The sequence below is a fragment of the Dryobates pubescens genome, chromosome 19 (genome assembly GCF_014839835.1).
Source record: "Dryobates pubescens isolate bDryPub1 chromosome 19, bDryPub1.pri, whole genome shotgun sequence".
Taxonomy (NCBI): domain Eukaryota; kingdom Metazoa; phylum Chordata; class Aves; order Piciformes; family Picidae; genus Dryobates; species Dryobates pubescens.
Window position 1 is genome coordinate 2,579,852 of NC_071630.1, and position 17,923 is coordinate 2,597,774.

General features: G+C 61.2%; 1 protein-coding gene across 1 annotated transcript in view; it reads left to right on the forward strand.

Annotated features, from left to right (window-relative positions):
- CSNK2A2 (casein kinase 2 alpha 2) overlaps nt 1-17,923 on the forward strand; it is a 33,030-nt gene extending 15,107 nt beyond the window's left edge. Inside the window, exons 7-12 of the mRNA XM_054170180.1 lie at nt 1,807-1,917; nt 5,421-5,522; nt 6,315-6,415; nt 8,517-8,665; nt 11,027-11,120; nt 17,823-17,923. Of these exons, the coding sequence (XP_054026155.1) occupies nt 1,807-1,917; nt 5,421-5,522; nt 6,315-6,415; nt 8,517-8,665; nt 11,027-11,103 (540 nt within the window). The 3' untranslated portion in view covers nt 11,104-11,120; nt 17,823-17,923. The remainder of the gene's footprint in view (nt 1-1,806; nt 1,918-5,420; nt 5,523-6,314; nt 6,416-8,516; nt 8,666-11,026; nt 11,121-17,822) is intronic.

Sequence of the window (17,923 nt, forward strand, 5' to 3'; positions counted from 1 at the left end):
AGCTGCAGCAGGCTGCCCACAGCCTCACCTGGAATAGCTCCAGGGCTGGAGCCTCAAGCACCTCCCCGCTGCAGGGCTCCAGCAGCCTCCTGGGGCAGAGCTTGTTCCTCACATCCAATCCCAACCTGCTCTGCTCTCATCCCAAACCTCTGCCCCTGGGCCTGGCCCTGCAGGCCTCTGGCCACAGTCCCTCTGCAGCCTGCTTGGAGCCCCTTCAGGTCCTGGCAGGCAGCTCTGAGGTCCCTCTGGAGCCTTCTCCTCCCCAGGCTGCACAGCCCCAGCTCCCTCAGTCCATCCTCGCAGAGGTTCTCCAACCCCCTGATTATTTTTGTGGCCCTCCTCTGGACCTGCTCCATCAGGTCCATGTGCTGAGGGCTCCAGAGCTGCATGCAGTGCTGCAGGAGAGGCCTCAGCAGAGCAGAGTCCATGGCTTGGAGGTTGCCCTTCTCCCCTCAGGCATCCATGCTGGGTTTCCTTTGCTGAGAGGAGCAGGTCTGGGCCATTCACCTCCAGGGTGGGGAGCAGAGAAAGGGTACCCTGGTCTGAAACCCCAGTGGGTGTTCTGCCCTAGGCAACATCAGCTTCTCCTGCCTGCCCCACAGTGGCTTCCTCACTTCTAGGACATCCCAGGTAGAGGGCAGGAACTGTTTGGAGCCAGCTCACTGCCATGGAGATGGGCAGCACAGGGAGCTTCCTCCCACCCCACCATGGGCCTTGTACCTCACTGGCTGCTCTGGGGCCCAGGCACCTGGGATGTGCAGCTTTCAGTCAGTTGCTGGTCCACAGGTCCCTGCCTGCCACAGAATCACAGAATTGTGTGGGTTGGAAATGCCCTCTGAGAGCATCCAGTCCATGAGCTCAACCCCACCATGGCCCCAAGTGCCATGGCAACACCTTAATGGTGCACCTCCAGCCATGGGGACTCCACCACCTCCCTGGGCAGCCTCTGCCAGGCCCTGACCCCTCTGGCACCAAAGACATTTTGCCTCCTCTCCAACCTCAGCCTCCCCTGGCACAACTCCAGGCCAGGTCCTCTCCCTGAGCCTGGGGAGCAGAGCCCAAGCCCCAGCTGGCTGCAGCCTCCTCTCAGGGAGCTGCAGAGAGCAAGGAGGTCTCCCTCAGCCTCCTCTCCACTAAACACCCCAGGACCCTCATCTGCTCCTCCCCAGCCCTGTTCTCCAGACCAGCTTGGTTGCCCTGTCAGTCAGTGGTGGCACTCCAGGCAGGGCAGGGTTTAGCAGGAGGGCCTTCTGCTGTCCTTCAGTGCCAGGGCAGGTCCCTCCATCCCTGCAGCTGCCTCCCAGGACCTGGTGGGCCCCCAGCTTAGGTCAGTTCCTGCTCTCAGCCCCCTGTTAACATCAATGTTGACATGTCCTTCAGCCCTGCAGGGCAGGACAGCACAGCTGCCTTCTGCCTGTTCCCTGCCCACCATGGCTGGTGGAGCTGCTGGGGAGGCAGTGCTTGGCCTGGGGGAGGCAGTGCTTGGCCTGGGGGAGGCAGTGCTTGGCCTGGGGGAGGCAGTGCTTGGCCTGGGGGAGGCAGAGGAGCTCTCTAAGCTGCTGGTAGAGGGGAAGGGAAGGGCCTGAGCCCAGCACTGCTGAGAGCACCTCCTGTCCTCGGAGCTCCTCTCTGCACCCCAGGCTCCACTCTTGCCTGGCAGGATCGAGAGGCTTGGCCCAAGGTGGCCTCACCTCACAAATCCCAGAGTGATGAAGGTTGGAAAAGCCCTCTGAGATGGTGGAGTCCAAGCTTCAGCTGGCTCATGCTGAGAGGCTGCTGACCCCTGTCTCTTCCTTGCATGCTCAGCTGCGGCTCATAGACTGGGGCCTGGCCGAATTCTACCACCCAGCTCAGGAATACAACGTCCGTGTGGCCTCCAGGTACTTCAAAGGACCAGAGCTCCTTGTGGACTACCAAGTAAGACTCTGCTCCTCCTTGCTAGCCACTGCTGCTAGCTGCTTGTGGTTGTACTTGAGCCCACCCTCTGCCTTTGGCTGGTGGTGGTGTTGGTGTGAGCTGGAAAGGGCTCCGGCCGGAGGATGGAATGAGTTTGATACCCAGAGGAGTAAACAACCAAACCCCCTGGCACAGGGCTGGAGGCTGAGCAGAAGGGCTGTTTACAGAGGGAAACCAGGCAGAACAGGTACCAAGGCAAAAGAGGGCATGTGTGTGGAGAGAAGACACAGACAGATGTGTGTGTGTGTGCTCAGGGTGGACCCTGGCATAGCGCCCCCAGGGCTGGTCTGTCAGGCAGGCTTCAATCAAAGGTTAAGGTCACTCAAAGGACACAAAAGTCACTCAAAGGACACAAAAGTCACTCAAACACAAAAGGTACCAAGGTAGAAGAATATATAGAGAGATGTATCCACATACTCAGCACTGACCCTGGTTTAGCCCCCCCCAGGCTGATCTCTCAAGCAGGCCTCAATCACCACCACAAAAGTCAGTCAATCAACCCCAAAAGTCAATCAACACAAAAGTCAATCAGTCAACCAACACAAAAGTCAATCAATCAACCAACACAAAAGTCAATCAACACAAAAGTCAATCAATCAACCAACACAAAAGTCAATCAATCAACCAACACAAAAGTCAATCAACACAAAAGTCAATCAACCACAAAAGTCAATCAATCAACCCCAAAAGTCAACCAACACAAAAGTCAATCAGTCAACCAACACAAAAGTCAATCAATCAACCAACACAAAAGTCAATCAATCAATCAACCACAAAAGTCAATCAACCACAAAAGTCAATCAACCACAAAAGTCAATCAACCACACAACACAAAAGTCAATCAAACACCACAAAAGTCAAACACCACAAAAGTCAATCAAACACCACAAAAGTCAATCAACCACCACAAAAGTCAACCAACCAAACACCACAAAAGTCAGTCAACCACAAAAGTCAATCAATCAACCAACACAAAAGTCAATCAACCAACCACCACAAAAGTCAATCAATCAACCAACACAAAAGTCAATCAACCACAAAAGTCAATCAACCAACACAAAAGTCAATCAATCAAACACCACAAAAGTCAATCAATCAAACACCACAAAAGTCAATCCACACAAAAGTCAATCAATCAACACAAAAGTCAATCAAACACCACAAAAGTCAATCAATCAACACAAAAGTCAATCAATCAACACAAAAGTCAGTCAATCAACACAGAAGTCAATCAATCAACACAAAAGTCAATCAATCAACACAAAAGTCAGTCAATCAACACAGAAGTCAGTCAATCAACACAGAAGTCAATCAACCACAGAAGTCAATCAACCAAACACAGAAGTCACTCAAACACCAACGGTACCAAGGTAAAAGAATATAGAGAGATACATCCACGTACTCAGCACTGACCCTGGCTTAGCCCCCCCTTGGCTAATCAAAGGATGTTAGGGTTTGGAAGGGAACCCAAAGAGATCATCCAGTCCAACCCCCACCCCTGTCAGAGCAGGAGCACAGCACCCAGCCCAGGTGGCACAGGAACACATCCAGGCAGGGCAGGGCAGGAGACTCCACAACCTCTCTGGGCAGCCTGCTCCAGGCCTCTGGCAGCCTCCCAGCCAAGAAGTTCTTCCTCCTGCTGAGGTGGAAGCTCCTGGGCTGCAGCTTCCATCCATTGCTCCTTGTCCTATCCAAGGGAGCAAGTGAGCAGAGCCTGTCCCCTCCCTCCTGCCCCCCAGCCCTCAGATATTTATAAACATTGATTAAATCCCCTCTAAGTCTTCTCTCTTTTCCAGCCAAAAAGCCCCAGGGCCCTCAGCCTCTCCCCACAGGGCAGTGCTCCAGTCCCTTACTCATCCTCATTGCCCTCTGCTGGACTCTCTGCAGCAGAGAGATCCCTGGGGAGCCCAGAGCTGGATGCAATACTCCAGGTGAGGCCTCCCCAGGGCAGAGTAGAGGGGGAGGAGAACCTCCCTCCATCTGCTGACCACACTCTGCTGTAGGCACCCCAGCATCCCAGGGGCCTCCTTGGCCCCCAGGGCACATTGCTGTGCCCTGCAGAACCTGCTGCCCACCATGGCAGTAATGCCTCACCCAGGCCTCAGTCAAATCCCAAAGCAAATCCATTACAGAGGATAACCAAGGTAAAAGAACACATCTAGAGGCCTGTAGATGCTCTGAATTGCCTCTGCTTTAGCTCCCCCCTCAAACCAGACCTCAGCCAGGCTCAATCAAAGGCAAAAGTGAATCAAATACAGGAGGTGCCAAGGCAAAAGAACATACACACATAGATATCTCTAAATACACAGAGTCAGCCCTGGCTTAGCCTCAGTTATGCTTCAGCTAAGCCTCTGCCAGGCCTCTTCTAGCTCTTAGTGACCCCCAGCCAGCCAAACCCCTACCCCCAGCACTAAGCCTGAGGTGGGGCCATGCTGTGGGTTGAATGAGATTTCCCCACCCCCAGTCACTGATCCTTGCAGAGCAAATCTCACACACTCAGAGTCTGGAGGTAAAAACAGGGGAGCTGTGCTTACAGAATGAAACCAGGCTGCATGGGACAGTGTGGAAAGCAATCAGCAGGTCTGGGCTTGGGAGGGAGCTCAGGGCTCAGCCAGCTCCCAGCCCCCTGCCATGGGCAGGGACACCTCACCCCACAGCAGGTTGCTCACAGCCACCTCCAGCCTGGCTGCAAACACCTCCAGGCATCAGCAGGAGGCTTCCACCACCTCCCTGGGCAGCCTGGGCCAGGCTCTCACCACCCTCCTGGCCAACAACTTCTTCCTCACAGCCAATCTCCAGCTCCCCACTTCTCCTTTTGCTCCATCCCCCCCAGTCCTGTCCCTCCAAAGTCCCTCCCCAGCTTTCTTGCAGCCCCCTGCAGCCCCTGGAAGGCCACCAGAAGGTCTCCCTGGAGCCTTCTCCTCTGCAGCCTGCACAGCCCCAGCTCAATCTGTCTCCACAGGTGCTAGAGACTCAAGAAGTCTCTAGGATTTGCCTGTTGACAATCAGTATCTAAGCCTGGGACTAGTTTAAAGCCCTGCAGCCCAGTCCCAGGCCTCCCTGCCCCCAGAAGGTAGGCCCAGAGCAAGCCTTAGCTACCCAGAGACAGATCCCTGCCAGCCAGGCCTGGCTCCCACGCTGCTGCAGGCAATGGCAGCCACCACACACCCAGAGCAGAGAGAGCTGCAGGAGAAGGGAACAAACCAAGAGCTGACAATGTCCTGAGCCTCCCTCTGGACTGTCTCTGAGCTCCTGGAGCACTTTTCAGTCCCTCTGCTTTTGCAGTTAGCCCTCAGCCCCCCGCAGAGGCTTTGCCTGCCGGGGGCCTTGCCCGGCACGGCCGGGGGCTGGGGGTTGCCCCAGGGGGTTGTGCAGCCTGGCTGTGGTGGGCAGGCTGAGCTCCTCTGAGCTCCTCTGACACCTCTTCTTTGTTTTTCTTCTGTTCCCCCCCCTCCTCCTCTCAGATGTATGACTACAGCTTAGACATGTGGAGCTTAGGCTGCATGCTGGCCAGCATGATCTTCCGCAAGGAGCCCTTCTTCCACGGCCAGGACAACTACGACCAAGTAAAGGCTTTGGGGTTTCACCACAAGTTTTTGTCTGCCACCACCTCATCTCTGCCTTGACAGTAGGGGAGGGCCTGGGGATGGTGCCCAGCAGGCCTGGGAGGCTGTTGCTGCCTGCTAGTTAAGGAGGTGCAGGGTGTGGGGCAGTCAGCCGAGGGGGGCAGAGCGAAGCTGAGCTGCCAGGAGAAGGGCCTGGAGCTCAGTGTGCCTGCAGCAGCACTCCACTGCCTTGGGCTCCCTTCAGAAAGGGGTTGGGTTGGAAGGGACCTCAGAGCTCAGCCAGTGCCAGCCCCCTGCCATGGGCAGGGACCCATTCCACCAGCCCAGGCTGCTCAAGGCCTCATCCAGCCTGGCCTGGAGCAGCCTCCAGGCAGGGGGCAGCCAAAGCCTCCCTGGGCAGCCTGTGCCAGGCTCTCCCCAGCCTCCCTGCCAACAATTCCTTCCTCCTCTCCACTCTCCCTCTGCCCTCTCCCAGCTCCAAGCCATTCCCTCTCATCCTATCACTCCCAGCCCCTGTCCCAAGTCCCTCCCCAGCTCTCCTGGAGCCCCTTCAGATACTGGAAGGTGCTCTCTCTGCCCTTCGCCAGCTCAAAGCCATTGTCCCTTGTCCTGTCCAGAGTCCCTCCCCAGCTCTCCTGGAGCCCCCTGAGGTCCTTGTGCAGGTGTTGCAAGCCCCCCAAGGTTCAGGGCAGACTTCCCTTCCACCTGGGCTGTTTCCAGGGGTGGGGGTTTGGATGTGGGCAGCTCTGCTGACCTTCCCTTCTGCTCTCTCTCCCCTGCCTTCCCTTGCAGCTGGTTCGCATCGCCAAGGTCCTGGGCACAGATGAGCTGTATGGGTACCTCAAGAAGTACCACATAGAGCTGGACCCACACTTCAACGACATCCTGGGCCAGTAAGTCAGATGAAATGCTGCCAGTCCTTTGCTTGGAGCACAGAGATGTTGATAAAGTGATGGGCAGCCTCCCAGAGGACTCTCAGCAAAGGGCTGCTTTGATCTTCTGGGTCACAGTGCTGCTTGCAGGGCTCCCATCTGGGTGCTCCTCAGCTCAGGAAGTCCCTGAGGTGCAGCTTCTTTGCTTTTGCCTCTCCTGTGACCCAGCAGCCATCCCATTTTTCCTTCTCATTGACATCCTGGAGTCAGGGGAGGGCCCAGGTTGGAAGGTGCCTTCCAAGCCAACCCCTGCAGACAGAGCTGTGAGGCCAGAGCTGTGCTGGAAAGCTCCCTGGGCTGCTCAGCAGCCACTCTGTGCTACACACAGCACCTGACAGGCTGCCAGGGGGGCTGCCCCCTGCCTGCAGGCCTTGAGCAGCCTGAGCTGGGGGGAGGGGTCCCTGCCCATGGCACAGGGCTTGGCACTGGGTGACTCTGAAGGTCTCTTCTGGCCCAGCTCCATTCTGTGAGGCTATGAACCTGACCTCACAACTCAGCCTCTGGTGACCAGCAGAAGCCAGGAGGGGTTTTGACTCTTTAACCATAGAATCCTAGAGGAGCTCAGGTTGGATCATCTGCTCCAAGCCCCCTGCCATGGGCAGGGACCCCTCCCCCCAGCCCAGGCTGCCCAAGGCCTCATCCAGCCTGGTCCTGAGCACCTCCAGGCAGGAGGCAGCTACAGCCTCCCTGGACAGCCTGGGCCAGAGCCTCAGCTCCCTCCCTGCTGCAGAACTTCTTCCTCAGCTCCACTCTGACCCTGCTCTGCCTCAGCCCCAAACCCTTCCCCTCCGGCCTGGCTCCAGACCCCCTCAGCCAAAGTCTCTCTGCAGCCTCCCTGCAGGATCCATTCAGGTCCTGGCAGCAGCTCTGAGGTCTCCCTGGAGCCTTCTCCTCTCCAGGGTGAACACCCCCAGCTTCCTCAGCCTGTGCTCCCAGCAGAGCTGCTCCAGCCCTGGCAGCATCTCTGTGGCCTCCTCTGGCCTCCCTCCACAGCTCTGTGGCCTCCTGCTGCTGGGGACAGCAGAACTAGAATGGAGATGTTGCCACTGGGGCTCAAAATCTCCCAGCTGAGATCTCTCAGTCAGAGCAGAGGCAGAGGGGACAGCAAGGGCAGCTCCTGTGAGGCTGGCTGGGAGCCAGAGCACTTCTGGTCCCAAGGGTGTCACCCTGCCTGCTGTTGCTTAGTCCCTGGAGACAGAAGGGGTTGTGCAGTGCTGTGCCTTTCCCAGCCATAGGACAGCCACACAGCTCTGTCCCTAAAGAGGAGGACTTCTCCTCTTTGGCAAGGGCAAGGAAGAGCTGTGGGCAGTGTCCCTCACAGCCCCCTCAGAAGTGGGTAAATCACAGAGTCACAGGATGGGAAGGGTTGGAAGGGAGCTCTGGAGCTCACCCAGTCCAAGCCCCCTGCCAGAGCAGGGCACCCAGGGCAGGGCACCCAGGAGCACATCCAGGGGGGGTTGGAATCTCTCCAGAGCAGAAGGCTCCACAACCTCTCTGGGCAGCCTGCTCCAGGCCTCCAGCAGCCTCACACCAAACAACTTTCTCCTTCTCTTGAGGTGGAACCTCCTGGGCTCCAGCTCATCCCCTTTGGTCCTTGTGCTGTCCCTGGGCACCACCCCAAGGAGCCTGGCACCTCCCTCCTGCCCCCCAGCCCTCAGCTATTGATCAGATCCCTCTCAGCCTTCTCCTCCCCAGACCAAACACCCCCAGGGCTCTCAGCCTTTCTGCACGGCAGAGCTCTTCCAGGCCCTTCAGCATCCTCACAGCCTCTGTGGGACTCTCTGCAGCAGTTCCCTGTCCCTCTGGAACTGGGGAGCCCAGAGCTGAGCCACACTGCTCCAAGCTGTGGTCTCAGCAAGGGCAGAGCAGAGGGGCAGCAGAACCTCCTGGCCGCGCTTCCTGCCGCACCCCAGGGCGCCGCTGCCCCTCTTGGCTGCAAGGCCACCCTGCTGTCCCAGGGAGAGCTGCCTGCCCCCCTGGGGCTCCAAGCTCCTTCCCCATGGAGACAGGTGATGGGGGGGCAGGTGGCTCCCCCTGGCAGTGAGAGCTGATCCCTTGGCAGGCACTCGAGGAAGCGCTGGGAGAACTTCATCCACAGCGAGAACAGACACCTGGTGAGCCCCGAGGTGCTGGACCTGCTGGACAAGCTGCTGCGCTACGACCACCAGCAGAGGCTGACAGCCAAGGAGGCCATGGAGCACCCCTACTTCTGTGAGTGCCTGGGGGGCACACAGCTGTCAGGCTTGGGAGGGGACCCCGAGGCTCAGCCAGCTCCAAGCCCCCCGCCACGGCCAGGGACACCTCACCCCACGGCAGGTTGCTCACAGCCGCCTCCAGCCTGGCTGCAAACACCTCCAGGGCTGAGCAGGAGGCTTCCACCACCTCCCTGGGCAGCCTGGGCCAGGCTCTCACCACCCTCCTGCCCAACAACTTCTTCCTCACAGCCAATCTCCAGCTCCCCACTTCTCCTTTTGCTCCATCCCCCCCAGTCCTGGCCCTCCCTCACCCCCTCCAAAGTCCCTCCCCAGCTTTCCTGCAGCCCCCTGCAGCTCCTGGAAGGCCACCAGAAGGTCTCCCTGGAGCCTTCTCCTCTGCAGCCTGCACAACCCCAACTCTCTCAGGCTGTGCTCAGAGCAGCTCCAGCCCTCTGCTCAGCCTCCTGGCCCTGCTCTGGACACCTTCCAGCCCCTCCAGAGCCTTCCTGGCACAGAGGCTGCAGAGCTGGGCACAGAGCTGCAGCTGTGGGCTCAGCAGAGTGGAGCAGAGAGGCAGGATCCCCTCCCTGGCCCTGCTGGCCACACTTCTGCTGCTGCAGCCCAGGCTCTGCTTGGCTCTCTGGGCTGCAAGTGCTCCCTGCTGGCTGCTGCTCAGCTTCTCCTCCCCCAGCACCCCCAAGGCCTTTCCTCCAGGGCTGCTCTCCAGCCAGACCCTGCCCAGCCTCTAGCAGTGCCTGGGATTGCCCTGAGCCAGCTGCAGGACCTTGCCCTTGGCTTTGCTGAACCTCATGAGGTTGTCCTGAGCTCAGCTCTGCAGCCTGCCCAGGTCCCTCTGGCTGGATCCCTTCCCTGCAGCCTGCCCAGGTCCCTCTGGCTGGATCCCTTCCCTGCAGCCTGCCCAGCTGCCTCTGGCTAGATCCCTTCCATCCAGCCTCTCCAGCTGCCTCTGGCTGGATCCCTTCCCAGCAGCCTGCCCATCTCCCTCTGGCTGCATCCCTTCCCAGCAGCCTGCCCATCTCCCTCTGGCTGCATCCCTTCCCAGCAGCCTGCCCATCTCCCTCTGGCTGCATCCCTTCCCAGCAGCCTGCCCATCTCCCTCTGGCTGGATCCCTTCCCTGCAGCCTCTCCAGCTCCCTCTGGCTGCATCCCTTCCCTGCAGCCTCTCCAGGTCCCTCTGGCTGCATCCCTTCCCTGCAGCCTGCCCAGCTCCCTCTGGCTGGATCCCTTCCCTGCATCCTGCCCATCTCCCTCTGGCTGGATCCCTTCCCTGCATCCTGCCCATCTCCCTCTGGCTGGATCCCTTCCCTGCAGCCTGCCCAGCTCCCTCTGGCTGGATCCCTTCCCTGCAGCCTGCCCATCTCCCTCTGGCTGGATCCCTTCCCTGCAGCCTCTCCAGGTCCCTCTGGCTGCATCCCTTCCCTGCAGCCTGCCCAGCTCCCTCTGGCTGCATCCCTTCCCTGCAGCCTGCCCAGCTCCCTCTGGCTGGATCCCTTCCCTGCAGCCTGCCCAGCTCCCTCTGGCTGCATCCCTTCCCTGCAGCCTCTCCAGCTCCCTCTGGCTGGATCCCTTCCCTGCAGCCTGACCATCTCCCTCTGGCTGGATCCCTTCCCTGCATCCTGCCCAGCTCCCTCTGGCTGGATCCCTTCCCTGCAGCCTGACCATCTCCCTCTGGCTGCATCCCTTCCCTGCAGCCTGCCCAGCTCCCTCTGGCTGGATCCCTTCCCTGCAGCCTGCCCAGCTCCCTCTGGCTGCATCCCTTCCCTGCAGCCTGCCCATCTCCCTCTGGCTGCATCCCTTCCCTGCAGCCTCTCCATCTCCCTCTGGCTGGATCCCTTCCCTGCAGCCTCTCCAGCTCCCTCTGGCTGCATCCCTTCCCTGCAGCCTGCCCATCTCCCTCTGGCTGGATCCCTTCCCTGCAGCCTGCCCATCTCCCTCTGGCTGGATCCCTTCCCTGCAGCCTGCCCAGCTCCCTCTGGCTGGATCCCTTCCCTGCAGCCTCTCCAGCTCCCTCTGGCTGCATCCCTTCCCTGCAGCCTGCCCATCTCCCTCTGGCTGCATCCCTTCCCTGCAGCCTCTCCAGGTCCCTCTGGCTGCATCCCTTCCCTGCAGCCTCTCCAGCTCCCTCTGGCTGGATCCCTTCCCTCCATCCTGCCAGCTGCAGCAGAAGGGCTGCCGGGTGGTGGCCGCGGCGGCAGCAGCCGGGGGGGCAGGGCGCAGGGGCCGGCGGCGGCGGCGGGGGGGGTGGGGTGGTCGGAGGGCAGTTTCCAGCGGCGAGGCTTTGCCCAGGGGTGGAGCTTCCTCTGGTCTTAAAGGGCTGTTTCCCCTTCCTGCCTCGGGCCTGGTGCCTGCTTTGCAGATCCAGTGGTGAAGGAGCAGTCCCAGCCCAGCCCAGAGAACTCAGTGCTGTCCAGCGGCCTGACGGCGGGGCGGTGAAGCCTGCACCCCCACGGGTAACTCCAGATGTTTACACAATAAAAAGCAAAAGCCTTCAGCCACACAGTGAAGGGGAAAAAGAACCAAGGACCTCCCCCCCTACACACACACCCACCCCACCACCACCCCCCACCTCCCTCTCTCCCACCTCCTCCTCCTCTGCTTCCCCCTCCTCGGGGGATCCGCTGGGGGGTGGTGGGCTCAGCGACCTCTCAGTTCCTCTCTGGTGGTTTGTGGTCGGTGTAGCTCTTAACCCCTGTGCTACCAAAGCCCTGGGCAAGGTTGGGTCTTGTAGGGATGGGATCTTCCTTCCCCCCCCCCCCTCCTCCCCCACCCCCCCCACACACACTGCCACCACCAGCTCTACCCCCAGGGCTCGGTGCCCCTGGTTCTGGTTCACCTCTCTCTGTGATCCTTTCTCCTTCCTTTCTCAAGCCAGCCTTGGTGGGGCCAAGTGTGGTGGCTCCAGCAGCAGCCCTTAGCATGGACAATGCCTTTCTGCCCTCTGGATGAACCAAATTCAGCCCTGGGGGGTGGAGGGGGGTCGGGGTCACAGGAGATGCAGCTCTGCTTGGCAGGTCCAAGTCCTCAGTTCACTGCTCCCTCTTCTGGCCTTCAGTTTGGCCTTCAGATTCCAGTTTCAACTGTTGGATGCTTTTGGGGGTGGGGAGGGGGAAGGTTCAACCCAAACCAGGCCACCAGAGCAGCAGAGCATCTCAGGAGTGCTTTGGTCACTGCCCTGGGAGTTGCTTGGGGGGGGGGGAGGGGGGGAGGGAGAGGGAGGTCTTCCCCACCCCCCCATCCCTTCAGGGGTGTTTGGCAAAGCCTTGCTCTGAGAAGCAGCTCCAAAGGGAGCTGTGGTGGAGACTTGTGGATGGGGAGGGGCTGCTCTTGGTGGCAGGAGAGGGGGAGAGACGTTGCCAGCAAGCTCAGGGAAGTCAGTGTTGCAAGTTCCTGGTGATAGGTGTCCAGGCTCAGACCTCAGGCCCTGTGGCTCCCCAGGAGAGTATCTGGGGGGGGAGGGGGGCACAGCAAAGTTCAATGGAGAGAGGAGAGGAGGCCAAGGAGGAAAGCAGAGGGAGGGAGAAGGATCAGCACCCAGCAGCTGGGTGGGGAGGGAGAAGGATCAGCACCCAGCAGCTGGATGGGGAGAAGGCAGGATCAGCACCCAGCAGCTGGATGGGGAGGGAGAAGGATCAGCACCCAGCAGCTGGGTGGGGAGGGAGAAGGATCAGCACCCAGCAGCTGGGTGGGGAGGGAGAAGGATCAGCACCCAGCAGCTGGATGGGGAGGGAGAAGGATCAGCACCCAGCAGCTGGGTGGGGAGGGAGAAGGATCAGCACCCAGCAGCTGGGTGGGGAGGGAGAAGGATCAGCACCCAGCAGCTGGGTGGGGAGGGAGAAGGATCAGCACCCAGCAGCTGGATGGGGAGGGAGAAGGATCAGCACCCAGCAGCTTGGTGGGGAGGGGGCAGGATCAGCACCCAGCAGCTGGGTGAGGAGGGGGAAGGATCAGCACCCAGCAGCTGGATGGGGAGGGAGAAGGATCAGCACCCAGCAGCTGGGTGGGGAGGGAGAAGGATCAGCACCCAGCAGCTGGCTGGGGAGGGGGAAGGATCAGCACCCAGCAGCTTGGTGGGGAGGGGGCAGGATCAGCACCCAGCAGCTTGGTGGGGAGGGAGAAGGATCAGCACCCAGCAGCAGGATGGGGAGGGAGAAGGATCAGCACCCAGCAGCTGGATGGGGAGGAGGCAGGATCAGCACCCAGCAGCTGGGTGAGGAGGGGGAAGGATCAGCACCCAGCAGCAGGATGGGGAGGGAGAAGGATCAGCACCCAGCAGCTGGGTGGGGAGGGAGAAGGATCAGCACCCAGCAGCAGGATGGGGAGGGAGAAGGATCAGCACCCAGCAGCAGGATGGGGAGGGAGAAGGATCAGCACCCAGCAGCTGGGTGGGGAGGGAGAAGGATCAGCACCCAGCAGCTGGATGGGGAGGGAGAAGGATCAGCACCCAGCAGCTGGGTGGGGAGGGAGAAGGATCAGCACCCAGCAGCAGGATGGGGAGGGAGAAGGATCAGCACCCAGCAGCTGGGTGGGGAGGGAGAAGGATCAGCACCCAGCAGCAGGATGGGGAGGGAGAAGGATCAGCACCCAGCAGCAGGATGGGGAGGGAGAAGGATCAGCACCCAGCAGCTGGGTGGGGAGGGGGAAGGATCAGCACCCAGCAGCTGGGTGGGGAGGGGGAAGGATCAGCACCCAGCAGCTGGGTGGGGAGGGAGAAGGATCAGCACCCAGCAGCTGGATGGGGAGGAGGCAGGATCAGCACCCAGCAGCTGGGTGGGGAGGGGGAAGGATCAGCACCCAGCAGCTGGGTGGGGAGGAGGCAGAATCAGCACCCAGCAGCTGGGTGGGGAGGGGGAAGGATCAGCACCCAGCAGCTTGGTGGGGAGGGAGAAGGATCAGCACCCAGCAGCTTGGTCTGGTGTGGGGAGGGAGAAGGATCAGAACCCAGCAGCTGGGTGAGGAGGGGGAAGGATCAGCACCCAGCAGCAGGAAGGGGAGGGAGAAGGATCAGCACCCAGCAGCTGGGTGAGGAGGGAGAAGGATCAGCACCCAGCAGCTGGGTGGGGAGGGAGAAGGATCAGCACCCAGCAGCTGGATGGGGAGGGGGAAGGATCAGCACCCAGCAGCTGGGTGGGGAAGGGGAAGGATCAGCACCCAGCAGCTGGGTGGGGAGGGAGAAGGATCAGCACCCAGCAGCTGGGTGGGGAGGGAGAAGGATCAGCACCCAGCAGCTGGGTGGGGAGGGGGAGGTAGGATCAGCACCCAGCACCTGGCTGGGGAGGGGGAAGGATCAGCACCCAGCAGCTGGGTGGGGAGGGGGAGGCAGGATCAGCACCCAGCACCTGGCTGGGGAGGGGGAGGCAGGATCAGCACCCAGCACCTGGCTGGGGAGGGGGAGGCAGGATCAGCACCCAGCAGCTGGGTGGGGAGGGGGAGGCAGGATCAGCACCCAGCAGCTGGCTGGGGAGGGGGAAGCAGGATCAGCACCCAGCAGCTGGCTGGGGAGGGGGAGGCAGGATCAGCACCCAGCAGTTGGGTTTGCAGGGGGCTGTCCAGCTCCTGCTCCAGGCCTTGCCTTCCCCCCAAGTGTTTGGGGACAGTTGAATTATGGTCTGGGGGGGGGGGGGGGAATCTATTGGGGGGGGGGTTGTCCTTGTGAGTTCCTTTCCTCAGCTTCCCTCAGTGGCCTTTTTCCTAGCCCCCTCCTCCTCCCCTGCCCCAGCTGAGAGTGGCCTCCCCTGCCTGCTTTGGGTGCTGCAGCTGCTGTGTGCTTTGAGCTCCCTCAGAGTGCTTCTGCTGGAGAGCAGCACCCTGGCAGCTGGGCTGAGTTCAGCCCTTTGTTTGGCTGGGGGTTGTTGGGGTTGGGTTTGGGGGTGGGGGCTGCACCTAAACCACAGAATTTCCTCTGCAGCATTGTCAGGGAGGAAAAAAACCAAACCACCACCAACAAAAAAGGTTAAAAAACCAAGAAAATGAGGTGGGGGAAAAAAAAACCAACCCCAAAACCCCTTAGAAAAGGCTAAAAAGAGAAAGAGGAGAGTGAAGGTTTTTAGGAGGTTGCAGACTTGTTTCTCTTGGAAACATCCTGTTTACATTCCAGAGCTCCCAGAAAGTCCTTTTGGGGCCTCCACAGCAGGGTCCAGCTCCCCCCCTTTTTTTTGTACCACTCCCTGAAACCAATAAATATCTCAACAGCTTCCCAGTGTCTGCTGTCTCCACTCTGTGGCAGAGCCACCTCAGGAGGGGGCAGCCCTGAGGCCTTCACTCCCCTGGAAGGTCACAGAGCTGGAAGGGAGCTCAGGGCTCAGCCAGCTCCAAGCCCCTGCCATGGGCAGGGACACCTCACCCCACAGCAGGTTGCTCACAGCCACCTCCAGCCTGGCTGCAAACACCTCCAGGCATCAGCAGGAGGCTTCCACCACCTCCCTGGGCAGCCTGGGCCAGGCTCTCACCACCCTCCTGCCCAACAACTTCTTCCTCACAGCCAATCTCCAGCTCCCCACTTCTCCTTTTGCTCCATCCCCCCCAGTCCTGGCCCTCCCTGACCCCCTCCAAAGTCCCTCCCCAGCTTTCCTGCAGCCCCCTGCAGCTCCTGGAAGGCCACCAGAAGGTCTCCCTGGAGCCTTCTCCTCTGCAGCCTGCACAACCCCAACTCTCTCAGGCTGTGCTCAGAGCAGAGCAGCTCCAGCCCTCTGCTCAGCCTCCTGGCCCTGCTCTGGACACCTTCCAGCCCCTCCAGAGCCTTCCTGGCACAGAGGCTCCAGAGCTGGGCACAGAGCTGCAGCTGTGGGCTCAGCAAAGTGGAGCAGAGAGGCAGAATCCCCTCCCTGGCCCTGCTGGCCACACTTCTGCTGCAGGTGCAGCCCAGGATCCACCTTGGCTTTCCCAGGCCAGCAGGCAGCCCCCTCCCCAACCCCCACCCTGGGCTGCAGCCAGAGCAGGGTGGGCAGAGGGCAGCAGAGGGGATCCTGCCCCTGGGCTCTGCTCAGCCCTCCCCTCCAGCCCTGCCTCCAGCTCTGCTGTCCCCAGCAGCAGGAGGCCACAGAGCTGTGGAGGGAGGCCAGAGGAGGCCACAGAGATGCTGCCAGGGCTGGAGCAGCTCTGCTGGGAGCACAGGCTGAGGGAGCTGGGGCTGTGCAGCCTGGGGAGGAGAAGGCTCCAGGGGCACCTCAGAGCTGCTGCCAGCACCTGAAGGGATCCTGCAGGGAGGCTGCAGAGAGACTTTGGCTGAGGGGGTCTGGAGCCAGGCCAGGGGGGAAGGGTTTGGAGCTGAGGAAGAAGTTGTTCAGCAGGAGGGAGCTGAGGCTCTGGCACAGGCTGCCCAGGGAGGCTGTGGCTGCCTCTTGCCTAGGGGTGCTCCAGGCCAGGCTGGATGAGGCCTTGGGCAGCTGAGCCTAGCTGAGAGCTGTCTCCTCTCAGCCTGGGTGGTTCTAAACAAGTGCTGAGCTGGGGGCAGCTCTTCCCTTCCCCCCTGGGCTGCTGGACACTGGAGAGAGGCCTTCAGAAGCTCAGAGGATGGTGAAGGAAGACTGGGCCAGGTCTGAGGAGTGAAGACAAAGACCTGGGGCTGTGTAGCCTGGAGAGAAGGCTGAGAGGGGATCTGACCATGCCTGGAAATAGCTGAGGGTTGGGGTCAAGAAGGGGCTGCAGGGCCAGGCCCAGGGGCAGAGGTTTGGGATGAGAGCAGAGCAGGTTGGGATTGGATGTGAGGAGCAAGCTCTGCCCCAGGAGGCTGCTGGAGCCCTGCAGCAGGCTGCCCAGGGAGGTGCTTGAGGCTCCAGCCCTGGGGATATCCCAGGTCAGGCTTGGGAAGAGTCTGAGCAACCTGCTCCAGCTGGGGATGGCCCTGCTGGGGGCAGGGGGTGGGCTGGAGGAGCTTTGAGCTCCCTTCCAGCCCCATTCTGTGACTATAGATCCCTCTGCTGCTTTGCTGAGCTGCAGCTCTGCCCTGCCCTGCCTGCAGCTCTGCCCTGCCCTGCCTGCAGCTCTGCTCTGCCCTGCCTGCAGCTCTGCCCTGCCTGCAGCTCTGCCCTGCCCTGCCTGCAGCTCTGCCCTGCCCTGCCTGCAGCTCTGCTCTGCCCTGCCTGCAGCTCTGCCCTGCCTGCAGCTCTGCTCTGCCCTGCCTGCAGCTCTGCCCTGCCTGCAGCTCTGCCCTGCCCTGCCTGCAGCTCTGCCCTGCCTGCAGCTCTGCCCTGCCCTGCCTGCAGCTCTGCCCTGCCCTGCCTGCAGCTCTGCTCTGCCCTGCCTGCAGCTCTGCCCTGCCTGCAGCTCTGCTCTGCCCTGCCTGCAGCTCTGCTCTGCCCTGCCTGCAGCTCTGCCCTGCTCTGCCTGCAGCTCTGCCTTGCCTGCAGCTCTCTGCTTTGCTTGCAGCTCTGCCCTGCCCTGCCTGCAGCTCTGCCTTGCCTGCAGCTCTGCCTGCAGCTCTGTCTTGCCTGCAGCTCTGCCTGCAGCTCTGCCTTGCCTGCAGCTCTCTGCTTTGCTTGCAGCTCTGCCCTGCCCTGCCTGCAGCTCTGCCTTGTCTGCAGCTCTGCCTTGCCTGCAGCTCTGCCCTGCCCTGCCTGCAGCTCTGCCTTGCTTGCAGCTCTGCCCTGCCTTACCTGCAGCTCTGCCCTCCCTTCCCCCCTTCCCCCTGCCACCCCTTCCAGAGCAGGCAGGACCCCCTGCTGCCTCCCCATTCAGTCAGGCATGCAGGGGAGAGCTGGGCCAGGGCTGGGAGTGGGGAGGCAGGGCACGGGGGGAGGCAGCACCCCCAGCCCATTCTCCTCCTCATCCTCTAGGACTGGGGGGGATGGAGCAAAAGGAGAAGTGGGGAGCTGGAGATTGGCTGTGGGGAAGAAGTTGTTGGCCAGGAGGGTGGTGAGAGCCTGGCCCAGGCTGCCCAGGGAGGTGCTGGAAGCCTCCTGCTCAGCCCTGGAGGTGTTTGCAGCCAGGCTGGAGGTGGCTGTGAGCAACCTGCTGTGGGGTGAGGTGTCCCTGCCCATGGCAGGGGCTGGGAGCTGGCTGAGCCCTGAGCTCCCTTCCAGCCCTGCCCCTTCTCTGATTCCCTGCCCCCCATCCCCCGCCCGGGGGCGGCCGGAGCCGCTCCGCGGCCGGCTGGGCAGTGCCCCCCTGCCCCTTGCCAGCTGCTGACTTCCCTCCTCCCCTCCCTCTCTCCTCAGGTCTGCTGCTGTCGCTCCCAATTTTCCAGTAAGCAGAAGGAGAACCAAAGCCTCCGAGGTGCCATCGGGCGGCGGCAGGGCCGGGCTGGGCAGCGCCGGGC